The following is a 15,634-nucleotide window of genomic DNA, read 5'->3' on the forward strand; positions in this document are numbered from 1 at the left end:
TTTGGCACCTGGATGATGATGATTTCTATTATTCGCATTTTTCTCTTTTTTTTTCCCTGGAGACAGAGGATAAGCTTTCTCAGAGCTCATTGTGTGTAATGGTAGCTTGGTGGTTTTCCATACACAAATCCAATAAGTACTGTGTCCAGTTGCAATCAATCAAGAATTTATGAAGCACGTACTCCTTGCCAGCACTTACTACTTAAACTAGGTGCTAGAGATACAAACAAAACATGAGACATCCTCTGCCCTCAAGGAGCTTGTAATCTAAGAAGAAACTTTCTCCCCAGTATTCTGCCCATAGTACTCCACCACACCCAGGTCTAAAACAATTTTATAACTACTTCTCTGGATTGCAAAATTTGGGAGAGATTTGCAAGATTTTATATATATACACACACACACAAACACACCCATACACCCATACATACATACATACACACATATATATTATATATACATATGTATGTATATGCATATGTATATATATGCACACACATACACACTTATATCTACCTACATATACATGTGGGTATGTATCTTTACACATTTATATATCTATCTATATCTAGATATAGATATAGATCTGAATATAGATATAAATAGATACGGATATGGATATGGATATAGAGATAGAGATAGAGACAGAGATAGATATAGAAATGGAGACGGAGACAGAGGCAGTGACAGAGATGGAGTTGGAGATGGAGATATAGACAAAAATATAGATATGGATATACTGAACCTCAATGACAATGGTATAAGATAAGTTAAGTCTTTGTAGGAAAACAAAGTGTAATAGAAAGAACAGCCAAAAATAGCATCCGCAATATTTCAGAAATTCCGTTTAACCATAATCTTAACTACAAATCTCAAAAGCCCTGTAATCACATTTATGTCAAAGAAGAAAATATCAAATAAACAAAGAACAGAAATTTGCTATAAAAGCAAGTGCCTAAAGCATATCTTTCAACCAACAAATGAGTTTCTGGGCTTCTGGATGCCCAATTCTATATTGGATTTCACTATGCTATGAGAAAAAGAAAGAGAACACAAGTCTTTGCCTTCAGAAAGACCTCAGTCTAGTTGTATAGACAAAGTATTGTGGTGCAAAAGAAATGTAAAATTAAGAAATATATCTATAAAAGAGAGTGCCCACAGCACTATGGGAGAATGGTGAAGCAAGAGGCAGGGACAAGAAGGGATATGGGGTGAGTGAGTATTTAGTCCAAATGTTGACATCAAAGGCCCATTTTCCTCTTCCAGGTATAGCACTAAGAAAAAAAAATCAAGCTGTAACAATACCCTTGAGCTGCTATAAGGTCCTGAAAAAATTGGGGAATCATTAAAAAACCATTACATAGTATTCAGTATATTTTATGTGGAGCCTATGTTACATTGTGAAGGACTAGATTTGCCACTGAGTAACTGGGAGATCCTGTGCTGGCCAAGTATCACCTTTGAGACTTGGGTTTCTTAATTTTTAAAATGAGGATAATCATAAGATGTTGTAGGATTTAGAGACAATGGTGATCTCTGAGGTCGTTTACTCTAACCCCTCATTTACAGATGAGGAAACAGAGATCCTAAAAAGGAAAGTTATCTATCTAACTAATACTAACCTCTTCTACCTCCTCAGGTTGTAGTGATGATTAAATGAAATAAAATCATATAATTTTAGAGGAGGAGAATATATTCTTTGCAAAAAATATGAAATAATCCATACACTGGAAAAAAACTAGATATTATATACTAGTTCTTTAGACATTCTAACTCCATAGAGAATATATACACGAACTCTAATGAACCACAACATTCTCTGACCATTCTGGATAAAATGGACTAAGCCTTATCAAACATGGGAAAATTAAAATGAGGAACAATTATGCATGAAGTCAATTACCTACTTACATAGGAATCTAACTATTGGTCCAGGTAAGATAAAAGGCAAGGATATGGATTGCTCCTGGAATTTTGTAGGTGTAGGCAGCTTCCGGATAAGAACTCTACCAAGTTAGGTTGGCACTTTCTCCGCAAACATGGACTTAAGATAAGAGAGCTGGCTGGAGGAACTAGGAGGTTCAGTAACTTGTCCAGAGTTAACACAAACAGCATCTGTCAGAGGCTGAACTTGAAGCTAGCTCTTCCTGACTCAAAGGCTAGCATTTTGTTATTGTATATTGTGTATTGCATATTGCTATTTATTTTGTTAAGGGAAAAGAAATTGCACAGGGCATACATGGCCAGAAAAGAGGTAGGTCCATCCAGAACAAGAATAAATACTTTAATAAATAAATCTTGGATCTCATCAATGTTCTTTATCTTTCCAATGGTAGAGACTGCAAGCCATATACACCCCATATCATGTGAAGAGAAGAGCAGGATGGCTCACATTTTATAGAATGTAACCTTCTTGAAAGCAGGGACCGTCTCACTTTAACACTTTTAACCCGAGAATCTAGCACACCACCTGGCACATGACAGACACTTAACAAATGCTTATTTATTGATGGTTGTTCATTTGGGAAGTTCAAAAGCACTTTAAAAGACCCAACTTGATCTATCACACCCAAAAATTATCTATCTTTAAAAAAATTGTTATTTATTTCATTTTAAACTTATGGAATAAAACAAGCATTTCCATAACATAGTATAATTTTTAAAAGATGATTGTACATGAAACTACAAATCTATTGTATAGAACTTGCTATTTCTTTTAAATTTAATAAAGTTACCATGTAAATTTCTTTTTCCTTTTTTCTTTCCCCACAAATATGTATCTTTAGCATAAATATTTTCCCAGTAATGCTCTATATCTAAGAGTCAACAAAGAATCAAAATTTCACCCAAAGAACAGTGGAACAATGCATGTGAGGGTAAGTAGGTTACAGATTCTTACTAATGATGACTTACATGTGAGAGATGACAAGGATATATCACAGAATTTGAGAGTTGAAAAGGGTGCTTGGTAGCCATGGAGTCCAACCTAAATACAAAAATAATCCTTCCTATCACAATCAGAGAAGGGACAGTCCAGGAACGAGGATGAACATGATCAGAGAAGTAGGTCAGCCAGGCATAGAGAAAAAATGAGTAATAATAAGTTAACAAGTTCAGGTGTTAATCTGGTGTCTATGAAATATCAAGAGACTCAGAGCGGAAGCCTTTTGAACCACAGATAGCTGAAGAAACCCTCTATGTAGGATTTATAAAAATATTTGTACAAGATTATAAAACATAATGCATTACTACTATTTGTACCAGTGGGAGTAGTAGCCAAGGATGAATATATTGAAGTGTAGAATGGGGATTAAAAAACTACTAATGATAATGAAGATTTAAAATTTAAGAGTCTATGAAAAGTATAAGGTCTCTCATACAACTATCAGAGGGTAGAATTACTGGCACATTATACTGGGCAAACAAGTGATCAGTGAGGCTTTGTTCTTCTCCCTGACACTTAAATTTATTGTCTGGAGGCACCGGGTCAAACCGCCAATGTTATATCCTATAACATAAGCAGATGCATATATCCAGCTATTCAAGACCAGAAAAACTATGGAAAGGAGAGGAAATTTCTGTTGTTCATTCTCAACGAGGACCAATGACATCACAGGGTGGTGTCTTGACTTGCCTGTGAGTTGCATTAAAGTGAGGCAGAGTTGCACAAAGTTGTCAACCTCACTCTGAAAGAGATCCAGTCAGTGTGCAGTGGCAGGACAAAAGTCAAGACAATCAGCAATGGGTCAGGATGCAATGGATGACTTTGGCACCTTTGATACTTAATCATCTCTAAGTGCTCTACAGTGTCTGCTTCAGCCAACTTCACGGATATTGGAACAAATTGTTCTCATCCACCCATTCCCCTGGGGGAAATCTTTACATGCTTGGGTAGACAGACATCCCCCTACCTCACTGACAGGTTTGAGACCTGCCAGTCATCCTCAACCTGGCTTAGCTTGTCTGCTGAGAAGGTTTTACTGGGGTGTGACCATTGTGCATACTATAGCTTCTTGGAGCCACATGTGAGAATTGGGTGCCAAGTAGACACCAAAGGTAGCTGAGTAGCCCTGAAAAGGGCTCAGCAAGTGCTAGTCCTCCATGAATACTTCTTACTTCCCATTAAGAAATATAGCATAGTGGACAAAGGGTCATCCTTAGAGATGGGAAAACCTATCTCTTACACATACTGATTCACTGATACTGAGCCAGTCGCTTAAACCTCTCTAAGCCCCAGGAAACTCTTTATGACAATAACCATAGAACAGAATCATAACTGCATTAATACAGCTTCATTTTAACAACCACCACCTGCTACTGATTCACACATGTGACCACTGCCCCAAAAACATAGATTAGAAAAAGCCTATTCTTCTTCCTTGGTTCAGATACCATTGTACATGCTAGAGGAAAGCAACATGGTATAGTAGGAAAATGTGGCTGAACGTGGAGTTTTAGGACCAGAGCTTAAATTCTAGTTCAGCTACTTATTACCTATGCCACCTTGGGTAAGTTACTTCATCTTTCTCAAGCATGGGGTTCCTCCTCTATAAAATAAGAGAGTTGGACTAGGTCACCTAAGATCTATAATACCACGTCTCTTGATCTACCTTCATATGGCACTGGCTTAATAATGTAGAGTCAGTACTAGGAACATTTGCTCTCAGTTGACTATTGGAGACTATTGACTAGTCAACTGACTTGGAGACTATGGAAACATCATCTCAATAAATGATCTGTGTGGACAATCTCTCTCCACTGAGATGAGAGGAGAACAACAAAGAGAATTAAGCCACTTAAATCTGACTTTAGGCCCCTTACATAGAACCTTCCAGGGTAGACAAGCTTCATTTGACATACCCTGTAGCTGGCCATCTAAGGAAGTGGAAATCACATGGCTCAAAAATCGGCGTATCTCTTTGTTTTCAACATTAGAGTTAAGTCTTATGATAAGTGTGTGATTCCATCTCTCCTGTCAGATTGGCTAAAATAACAAAACAGGGAAATGAGAAATGCTGGAGAGGATGTGGGAAAATTGGAACACTGTTACATTGCTGGTGGAGTTGCGAACTGACCCAGCCATTTTGGAGAGCAATTTGGAACTATGCCCAAAGGGCTATAAAAATGTGCATACCCTTTGACCCAGCAATACCACTTCTAGGATTATATCCCAAAGAGATCACACAAGTGGGAAAAGGACCCATGTGTACAAAAATATTTATAGAGGCTCTTTTTGTGGTAGCTAAGATTTGGAAATCAAAGGGATGCCCATCAATTGGGGAATGGCTGAACAAGCTGTGGTATATTAAGGTAATGGAATACTATTGTGCTATAAGAAATGGGGATGATACGGACTTCATAACAACCTGGAAAAACCTACATGACATAATGCTGAGTGAGCAGAGCAGAGCCAGGAGAACACTATACACAACCACAGATATATGGATTCTGTGAGGACTAACCCCGATAGACTTTGCTCTTCTCAGCAACACAATGTGCAAAGACAACTCCAAAGGACTCATGATGGAGAATGCTATCTACATCCAGAGAAAGAACTATGAAGTATGAATGCAGATTGAGGCACACTTCATGCTTGCCTTCCCCCTCCCCTTTTCTCTTTTTCTCTCTTTTGTTTTTGTTTCTGGGTTGGGTTTTTTTTTGGTTCTGTTTCTTATTTCTCATGATTCATTCCATTGCTCATAATTCTTCTCCATAACTTGACTAGTGTGTAAATTAATTCAATGCGAAGTTATATGTGGAAGTTATACAGGATTCTGTGCCGTCTTGGGGAGGGAGAGTGAGAGAGAGAGAAGAAAATCTGGAACTCAAAATTATGTAGAACCAAGTGTTGTAAACCAAAAATAAAAAAAATTAAATTAAATTAAATTAAAAAATAAAAAAATAAAAGATAAGTGTGTGATTCCACAGTTCCTTTCCTTACTCACAAATTGGTCACCTGGATTGACCTATCTTATGGGTACAAAAGCCACCTCTACTGCTTACTGTGTGTTTTAACTTTTAGACCTCCATTTGCTCATCTGTAAGATGAAGGGTTTAGACAAGATGGCCTCTGACATCTCTTCTAGCTCTACATCTATGATATATAGTGATTCATCCTCCATTTAAGCTTTTATTTTCCAAGCAAAAAAAAAAATACTAAATTAGAGAAAGGTAGGCAGAAACCATGAATTAGACATGACCATCTGCCACGAGGGTAAGTAGGGGTAGAAGTCATAGGAGAATAGGCTTTTTAAAAAACTGAAATGCTAATTCATGGCCAATCATTCTTCATCATGACAACCCCTCAGATACTGCAATTCTTTCAATAAAATATTTTTACCATAAACTTGATTACTCTAAAACATAACCTTCAAACACACAAAAAGAAGCAGAAAGAGATAGTCTAAAAATAAATTTCTCAATCACAGTCTAAAAAATATATAAATATATGTATATATATATATATATATATATATATATATACTGACTAATGTCAAACTTGTCCTATTGTTTTCTGTAAATTCTCCAGAATTTATTGCTCTTATTTACATAGCTGGAAACTATATGTACATTGTTTTTCTAACTTTGCTTTTTTTTCATTTCATACATCTTTCTAAATTTCATGTTCCTCATATTTGTCACTTAAAATGGTACAAAAATATTTTATCATGTTAATACCACAATTTGTCCAGCCATTCCTCAATCATTGGACGGTAGGACTGTTTCCAAATTATTACTACTATAAATAATGCAGCTGAAATTATTTTTATACAAACAGAATTTTCCCCTTTCAAAAACATCCTTAGACTATAGTTCCAATAATGAAATAATGAGATCAAAGGACATGAGCAGCTTTGTAACGCTTATCATTTTTTTGTTTTTTGGCAGGGCAATTGAGGTTAAGTGACTTGCCCAAGGTCACACAGCTAGTACATGTGTCAGGTGTCTGAGGCCAGATTTGAACTCAGGTCCTCCTGACTCCAGGGCCGGTGCTCTACTCACTGTGCCACCTAGCTGCCCCAACACTTATCATTTAACTCAATATTACTTTCCAAAAAGGCTACACCAACTCATACCTCCAACAGGGAGATGCATTGCATAACTTTTTTCTCAGTCACACTAGCTTTGAGTTTCATTTTCAAACCATCTTTTCCAATATGATAGCTGTACAATAGCCAAACAGAATTTTTTTGATTTATAGTTCTATAGTCATCAAACAATTTAAAATCCCTTACATACTTATTCCTGATAATTGTACTTTCAGAACTGCCTCTCAGACATTTAAATATTGTTGTCATGTACTCTCACCTAGACTTGTTTCTTCTCTAGGAAAAAAATATGCCCAAGTCTTTTTACTTAGTGCTGGTATGGGGAACATATCAATTTCCCTGATTATCCAGGCCAACCTCCTCTGAATAGGCTATCACTTGTCATTATCCTCCCTAACACATGACACCCAGAGCAGGGCATCATAGTCCAGAAATGGTCCAAATAGGAGGGAGTTCAATGGAACTATCTTTTAACTCCCATCCATTCCTGGTCTTTCAAAAACCATACCTAAACACACAAAACACATCAACCAAATAATTTTGAATGCCTTAAGAATTGAGGAAAATCATTACCAGTATTGATCAAAAATCAGCCCAAAGGGTCTATATCAATACTGTTTGTCTGATATAGGCAGCTACCAATACTTGTCAAGAGGACCCACAATGTCATTCTCCAATCAAATTATCTATAGTTAGAATTATAAGGCTGGAAGTCTGGTGACCTAAGTTCAAGTTCATGCTTGGCTACTAAATATCTGGGTAAGCTAGCTAGGGTGAAAAGAAGCAATGTAACTTCTCAGAGACTTTTCTTCTGTAGTAAAAAAAACAGTTTGCAATCCTATTGTAACGTTTACGTATATGAATACATTCACATCACTTTATAAATTGTAATCTTATTTGGTCATTACAGTAGGGCCTGTGAGGGAGATAGTGAAAGTACTATTATGCCTACTTTACAGGTGAAGAAACTGAGGCTCACATAAGTGAGTTTCCTAAGATCACAGTTAGTAAGTGATAGGACTCAAGCCCTTGTCCTCTGATTGCAATAAATGCAATTCGTTTTTCCACCAGCAAATTTAGTGCCATTCCACTATACCATGTTGTTTCCCCACCTGAAAAAAAAGAGATTGGACTAGATGATAATCTCTAAACCCTCTTTTCTTCAGCATTTTAGGGTTATATGGTTAGTTGATTCATTCTGTAACAACTGGTTATGAACACAACTTTGCTTCTGGAGCAGTCAGCTGGGAAATGAGGGTAAAGTGTTTTTTTTTGGTGGGGGAGGCAGGGCGATTGGGGTTAAGTGACTTGCCCAAGGTCACACAGTTAGTAAGTGTGTCAAGTGTCTGAGGCCAGATTTGAACTCAGGTCCTCCTGACTACAGGGTCAGTGCTCTACTCACTGAGGGTAAATTTTTTTAAGTGAATTTAGGGGTTGGGGGACATCAAGGTGGAGTGAGAGAAGTCTACCACAACTTACTCTAGTGCAGAGACCACAGGGGGGTATCTGCATTGTTCCAATGAGTAAGAGTGAGGAACAGAAATGAGCTGTAGTCTATTTTCCCAGATGGTAACCTTGATTGAAAAAGGTCCTTCGATCACCCCAGGCACCATCAAATCTGGACATTTTACAACCTCCTTCTTAAAATGCCATACATTTGCAGCAGCAAAAGATGTTACCCATGAAGAATTAGGGAGTTTATTAATCTGTTTCATGGAAGATAGTTAGCCACTTCACATTATACTAAGATAGATTAGGTAAGCAACTGTGAGATCCAGGAAACATCTGCTAAACAAAATCAAAATTAATGGTAAACAGAATGGGATTCTTAATGGCTTCAGCTCATCCAGATGCAGAGAACAATAAAAGGGCTATTAGAGACAGCTGCCAATTAGAGACTAATTCCAAGTGCTTTCAGAAAGGAAGGTTTGAGCTCTGTTCCCACGTTCCCATGTACTGCTATGCCAGGTTGGTTTAGCACTTACACACCTCTGAACAAACCTTATAACTACCCTGGCTGCACCCGTCTATCACTCTCTGCCTTTCTCCTTTAACTGAGACAGCACCCCTCCCCCAGCTGTGATCTGCATGACCATAAGGCAGAGGCTGCACCTACCTGTAATGGCACATTGAACAGCTTCCTGGAATGCTGGGTCAAACAACATGGCATTGGTGCCTGCCCACACACTTTCAGGCCCTAATCACAGAGAAAATCAGCCAAGATAGCTCAGAGATAACCCCTCATTCCTGAGAGGCAGGTGACAAGAACTAAAATTGAAGTAACCACTTGCTCAGTTGCTTGCAGGGCTCCCTGCCGCTGTAATTGAGGGGGATGGGAATCAGTTAGAGGAAAGTATTGGTTTCAGGCAGATGGTTTCTGGCAATTACAATCACTATTGGCCTCTCACTTCTGATGCTCTAAGACAAGGAGAAGCTCACCTTGGCTTCCCTGACTTTGGTCAAATCTCCAGAAGGGAAGGAGAGTCGATTTTAGGGCTAGTTGAAGAAGGTATGAAAATAATAGGCAATAGAAAGAACACAACTGTTCATCACATCTGGAGAAGGTAGGGGGCGGGGGAGGGGTGGTACTAGAGGTTTAGAGACAATACCTTAAAGGACAAGATTCCAGCTGCTTGTGAAAGGAACTAACTATTGAGCTTCTCAATTAACCTTGACAAAATTTAGTAAGTATATAAGGTACAAAGCCAAAAATAAAGCAGTCCCAGCACTCAAAGAGCTGGCATTCTACTGAGGGGAAACTATGTCTATTCACATTAATTATTAACTAATTAATTAATTAATAATGTAGTTTGGAGTTGACCCCAGGAGAGGTCCCAAGTAGGGAGATGGATTTGAGTCTTGAGGGAATAGACGAGGAAGGATAGCATCCCAGGTATGGAGGACAGCCTAGGCAAAGGCAGAGAAGTTACTGGGAATAAAGAGTACATAGAGCCTAATGGCATGTCTTTGAAAGATCCATGTCAGAATTTCAATCTCTGGTACCTAGAGTGTGGGTAGAATTTAAAGAGCATATATGGAGGGGCAGCTAGGTCATAAATTGGATAGAGCACAGGCCCTGGACGGAAGATCTGAGTTCAAATTCAGCTTCAGACAATTACTAACTGTGTGCCCCTGGGCAAGTCACTTATCCCCAATTACCTCAAAAAAGAGTATATGTGGGAAAATAATAGGAAATCAGTATGGAGAGAGGTTATAATCAGATTACATAAGGCTTTTAAATGCAGTTCCTGTTTCATACCCCTTTCATCCTACTTACCATCTCGCAGATTTCTCATTTTTCTCTCAGATTCCTTTACCAGACCCTAGAAAACCTTCCAAAGCTAAAAAAAAACACCCAAACAAACAAACAAAAAACTCTGGACAGCATTAGGAGAGGCTCCTACCAGACAGGTCTGTTGGGTTGCATTTGTGTGCAGAGAAGCCATTTAGATGAGATGAAGAAAGAGCAGAGTTGTTAAACAACTTCCATCAATTAAAGGTTTAATGAACCTTGCAACTATCATCTCAGAGAAAACTCTTGTTCCTACAGCAATAAGTCAAGCCCCTAGAAGGCAAATATTTCAACTCCTCTTGCTGCTCTCGTCCTGTCAGTGCTAATGAAGCTCTTGATACCCCAGGTTAACCAGTTATTCAAAGCAGCAAATCTTGGAGCAACAGCTTCTCGTGACAAGTCAGGCACTGAACTGAAAGAACACCTGCAGATGGAAAAGGAGTGCTCTTCACAGAATGAATACAAGCTCCTTGAGGGCAGAGACTGTTTGATTGCTACCTGTGTCCCCCGTACCTAGCACTGTGCCTGACGCACAGGAGGTGCTGAATAATGTTTGTCAATTGATCTAGCATGTCAACATAGCAACAGGAAAAATAGCCTGCTAATACTACTACTACCAGATTTTCTTGGGGACTCACCACCAACCATTCCTCCACTGCGAATGGTACCCACTCATGTTTCACACAACCTCATGAAGCATCTTTGAATGACTCACAAGAGAACGTCCACCACCTGCACCTACAGTTCTGTCATTCTATGAAAGTCAGAAGTGAAAAAAACGTAGAAATTCTGTAGCTAACCAACGACTTCCCTGGTCAGAGAGGGTCTCTAAAGTTTGCAGATGACCCTTGAAGGAGTCTGGAAGAGGAAGTGGATTGGAATACTCAAAGACATTCAGTCCTAGCTTCATGGTCGCTTTAGGGTCTGGGTCAATTCAGAATGAAGATGATAGGATCGAAGACTTAGAATGGCTCACCTAGGTCAATCCCCTGATTATACAGACAAGGAATCAGAGGACCAGAGAGTTCAAATGATTTACCCAAGGCCACACTGGCAGTAAGTGATGGAGGGAGAGTTTGAACCCAGGTCCCCTGACTCCACAGGCCAGTGAACTTTCCACTGCATCATACTGCCTCCAGAAAACCCAAAACCCTAGGGAAAGAACAGTTTAAACATAAAATTTGCCTCTAACCTAAGGCATTTGCTGCTAAACTGCAATGATTTACTTTTATTTGATGGCAGAAAATGCGTTCATGCTTCCATCCCTCCACTTTTTCCCCCTCTTAGTACGCACTGTGAACTTGAGAAGATTCACAAACTAAGGCCTTGAACTCTGAGACTCACACACACCTTAGATAGAATGCCTATGGTATGACTTGGTGACATTAAGGGAGAGATTTGTCTATTCCCACGTTCATGACAGAAACAAGTAGTAGATGAAAGATGCTCTCTGGAACAGGTAGGAGGAACTGTTATATAACATCAGGCCCCCTTTGCTGAAAATCTGTGCTGAGAGTTGGTACGCCATAAAAGCAGGATGATTTGACTTGGAAGCTCTGAATTTTCCTTTGAATCTCATTCTTTTAAGAGTTTTGGTGACAAAGACAGCAAGTGTGCTTGGTCCCTTCCTTGCCTCTTAGGCGTCCCTGAGTGATGGAACTGGGTGTTCTCTCTCCTAGGACAGCTGTGAGATCCCTATCATTCAAGACAAGTTTCTACTTCAAGATTTAGGAACTCAGAAGAGATTAAACTTACACTTAAAAGAGAGATAGGGATGGGACCTGTGATTTCGTTGATAGCAAGAACCACTAGATGAAGGATCTCCCTCCTCAAATGGAGGTCAGCCACTTCTCTGCAACTTTTAGTTTTTGAATTACCCAGAACACTAATAGGGTTAAGTGACTGGCCCAAGGTCACATAGTATGTGATAGAGGTTAGACTAGAACCCAGGTATTTTCCATTGCTAAGATTGCTCTCAGTGCACTGTCATGCTGCTTTTCACACTCAGTGTACAAGATGCAAATTAAAGACACACTCAATTATATCAGACCAATAACAGCAGTCATACATCTCCCTTGTTGTGTATGTCTTCTTACTTCTACCTTATACAATCCCTTTAGCTTGGAGCCCTTTGGACAATGCTCCTCTAGTTACAGTACTATGCCATGAGTAATACGGCCCAACCTCTTTCCTCAAAGGATAGTTCACAGTTATTTGTAGCCTACTAGTCTGACCACAAATGCTGTTCCTGTGACACATCAAGTGTATCCAGGATCACTATGGAAAATGCCGAATCAGCTCAGGTTAGTCAGATTTTACCTCTTCCCTGCAAAAAGGGAGAAGGAAAATATATGTCATTAGAAACAGCCAGTGTAAGTGGCAAGTCCATAAAAATGTAACCACTAAGTACCAACGGAATTGTACCAACCTTGGTTTGCATTTTTATTTAAACTTACTTATAAGTGTTGCAGTTAGACATTCGAATACTCTCAGAATATAAAGTAATTTATCCTCTAGGATATGGCCAGGTCCTGGCTGCACCTCATCTGTACTGTAGAATATCCTTGGATCAAGACAAAAGGTTGGGTAGCTACTTCATGGATATACACATGTCCTCACTGTATCTTTTTTTAAAAATGTGTCAACGTATATAGAAATGTAAATATCAATTAAAAAATGATTGTCAGTTTCTCAAACTTAGTAAGCCATGTCCCCTCTTGATCATTATGGGATGGAACTTAGAAAAGTAATCCTGTGAATGTTCTTTCCTCCCTCATGACCTATCTCAGGGCCCTATACAATGGAAGACCAATAGGAGATACTGCTCCAGCGAGATCGCTATGTCCAACTATTGTGTCGGGGACTCGACCATAAAATGTCATCCCCAACAAGGAATGCTTCTTTCAGTGTCTCTCATTCTTTAGCTAAATTATCCAAGCTGATGTGTCACCTGGAGGTTAAGACTGTGCTAGAAGAAGAGAATCAAGAGAAAGTAGGGATATCACCAAAGCATAACCCACTTCTTTCTATTTCAAAAACTCTACTGACATGCAAGTACGGTAGTATGGACAAAGCTCACTAAGAGGTGCCTCAGTTCTCTTACTTTTGCCAGTCAATTTTTACTTCACCCAAATAGTATTACATGCCAAGATACAAGTGAGAGGAGGTCTAGAAAAAAGAATAACTTTGAGAGCTAAAAGCAGAAGGACAGAAATTTTACAGGAGGTACAGTGGATCCCCACAAAAGATCCCAATTGCTATATGGCAGGCAGAGATGGATTTTAGTTAAAATCAAAGGCTGTATACAGGCCACTAGCCAAACTGCCCAGGATAGAGGTAGAACAAGTACCAACAGATCCAAACTAATGAAACAGGAAAATCTTCATCTATCTTTCTCTCTCTCTCTCTCTCTCTCTCTCTCTCTCTCTCTCTCTCTCACACACACACACACACACACACACACACACACACACACACAGAGCTGGATGGAAGAGCATTTAGGTCATGTAGTGCAACCCTCTCTTTCTCTAGATACAAGAATTTAAATGATTTCCTCCAGGTCCTACAAGTAGTGATTGTCAGAGCTGGGATCTGAATCCAGGTCCTTGAACTCTAAATCTAGCACTTTCCCCCACTGTGCCACAACATCTATATATTGTCTTAGGGTACTAAGACTTTTGGGACACCTTATATAATAAGAAACAATCACACACAATAACCATAATGCTTAAGAAGTGGGGGTGATGCACTGGTAATCCACAGATGATGGTAAGACTCTCTCTCTCTCTCTCTCTGCTGACTAAAAGGATTTTTTTAAAATGAACAAGAATAATCCTCTTGTACAACCAGAAGATTGCATAGGATTAACACTCATGTGATTTCCTCCTTGAGAAATAAGTCCTCCTGGAAGCAATAATAGAGGGTAAAAGAGGACATTATTGTGCTTTCTTAAGAGGTAAAATAAATTAATTTAGAGTCAATTAACTCTCCCCTTCCGGTTCAATTGACTTTTTTCTAGAAGCTTCATCAAGCCTCAGTACAAAGATTTTCTGTGGTAGCTTCCTAACCTTCCTAGCAACTGAAATATCTTAAATTGCAAACTGGAAATTCGTGGCAAGAATATTCTCCCTAGGTTAAGCTTGACACTTTACTCACTAAGGAAATTTCTAATCAAGCAATGCTAGAACTTGCTCAGAAATAGTGACTCCTTAGACCTCAGTTCAGTTTCTAGAAATATGGGCAAGAGAGTATGATTGTTAAAGAAAACTCCTGGAGATCAGTTCTTACAGAATTATAGAGATTGCTGCCATAAGTTCACCAGCACTGCCCCCCAAAAAAAGTCATGTGACATTCAAACAAGAGATCAGTTCTTACAGAATTATAGAGATTAATGCCATAAACTCACCAGCCCCCCCGCAAAAAAAGTTGTGACATTCAAACAAGAGATCAGTTCTTACAGAATTATAGAGATCAATGCCATAAGCTCACCAGCACTACCCAAAAAAGTTAAGTGACATTCAAACAAGAGGCAACCAGCAAATCTGAAGTCTTTAGCTGGAGAAAAAAACTTCCTAATCACAACAGCTGAAAAAAAATGCTTCCTTACCTTTTCTTCTTGTGACTTCAAGGCTTCTAAATTCCTGCAAGGCAAGAAAAAAAGAGCTTATGGTTTTGAAATCTACAAGAATAATACATATATCCATATCCCTGAAAATATCTGACCTCAGCTGTTCACTAACTGTGAATAGCTTAAGACACTATAACAAGTCATCTAACAAAATTTGAACTACTGAGCATGTAACAAAAATACATACTAGAATATTCTCTTGGTGGGGGAAGGGCAAGGAATATACCAGGAAATATTTATTCCATTAAAAATAAAAGGATTAAAAAAACGTATGTTTTCACTTTTATTAAACATATATAATTTTGTCAACAAATAAACAAGCCTTTATTAAATACTATGACTCAGGCACTGTGCTAAGAGTTGAGGCTAGGAATACAATAAAGAAGCAGTTCTTGCCTTTAAGGCAAGTTATAGTCTATCAGGAGAAAAAACATGCATATAAATAAGGGTGTACAAAATATATTCAAAATAAATATAAAGCAAAATTGAGGGAAGAAAGGTTTCATATAGAACGTGTTGCAGTAGTTTTGAAGGAAACAAGGGATTCTAAGAGGCAGGGGAGATGTGGAAGTGGATTCCAGGCATTGGGGAAAATAATGCAAAGGCTGAGATGGAAGATAGATTGGAGGGACTGTAACAAATCAAAATTTCTTCCTGCCATCACCT

The 15,634-nt window shown here is 38.7% G+C and overlaps 1 protein-coding gene across 1 annotated transcript in view; it reads right to left on the reverse strand.

Moving 5' to 3' along the window:
* Nucleotides 1-15,634, reverse strand: part of FSTL4 (follistatin like 4) — an 856,236-nt gene that overhangs the window by 795,810 nt on the left and 44,792 nt on the right. Inside the window, exon 2 of the mRNA XM_036752996.1 lies at nt 14,948-14,981. Coding sequence (XP_036608891.1) covers nt 14,948-14,981 — 34 coding nt within the window. The remainder of the gene's footprint in view (nt 1-14,947; nt 14,982-15,634) is intronic.

Source organism: Trichosurus vulpecula, chromosome 3 (genome assembly GCF_011100635.1).
Source record: "Trichosurus vulpecula isolate mTriVul1 chromosome 3, mTriVul1.pri, whole genome shotgun sequence".
In the NCBI taxonomy this organism is placed as follows: domain Eukaryota; kingdom Metazoa; phylum Chordata; class Mammalia; order Diprotodontia; family Phalangeridae; genus Trichosurus; species Trichosurus vulpecula.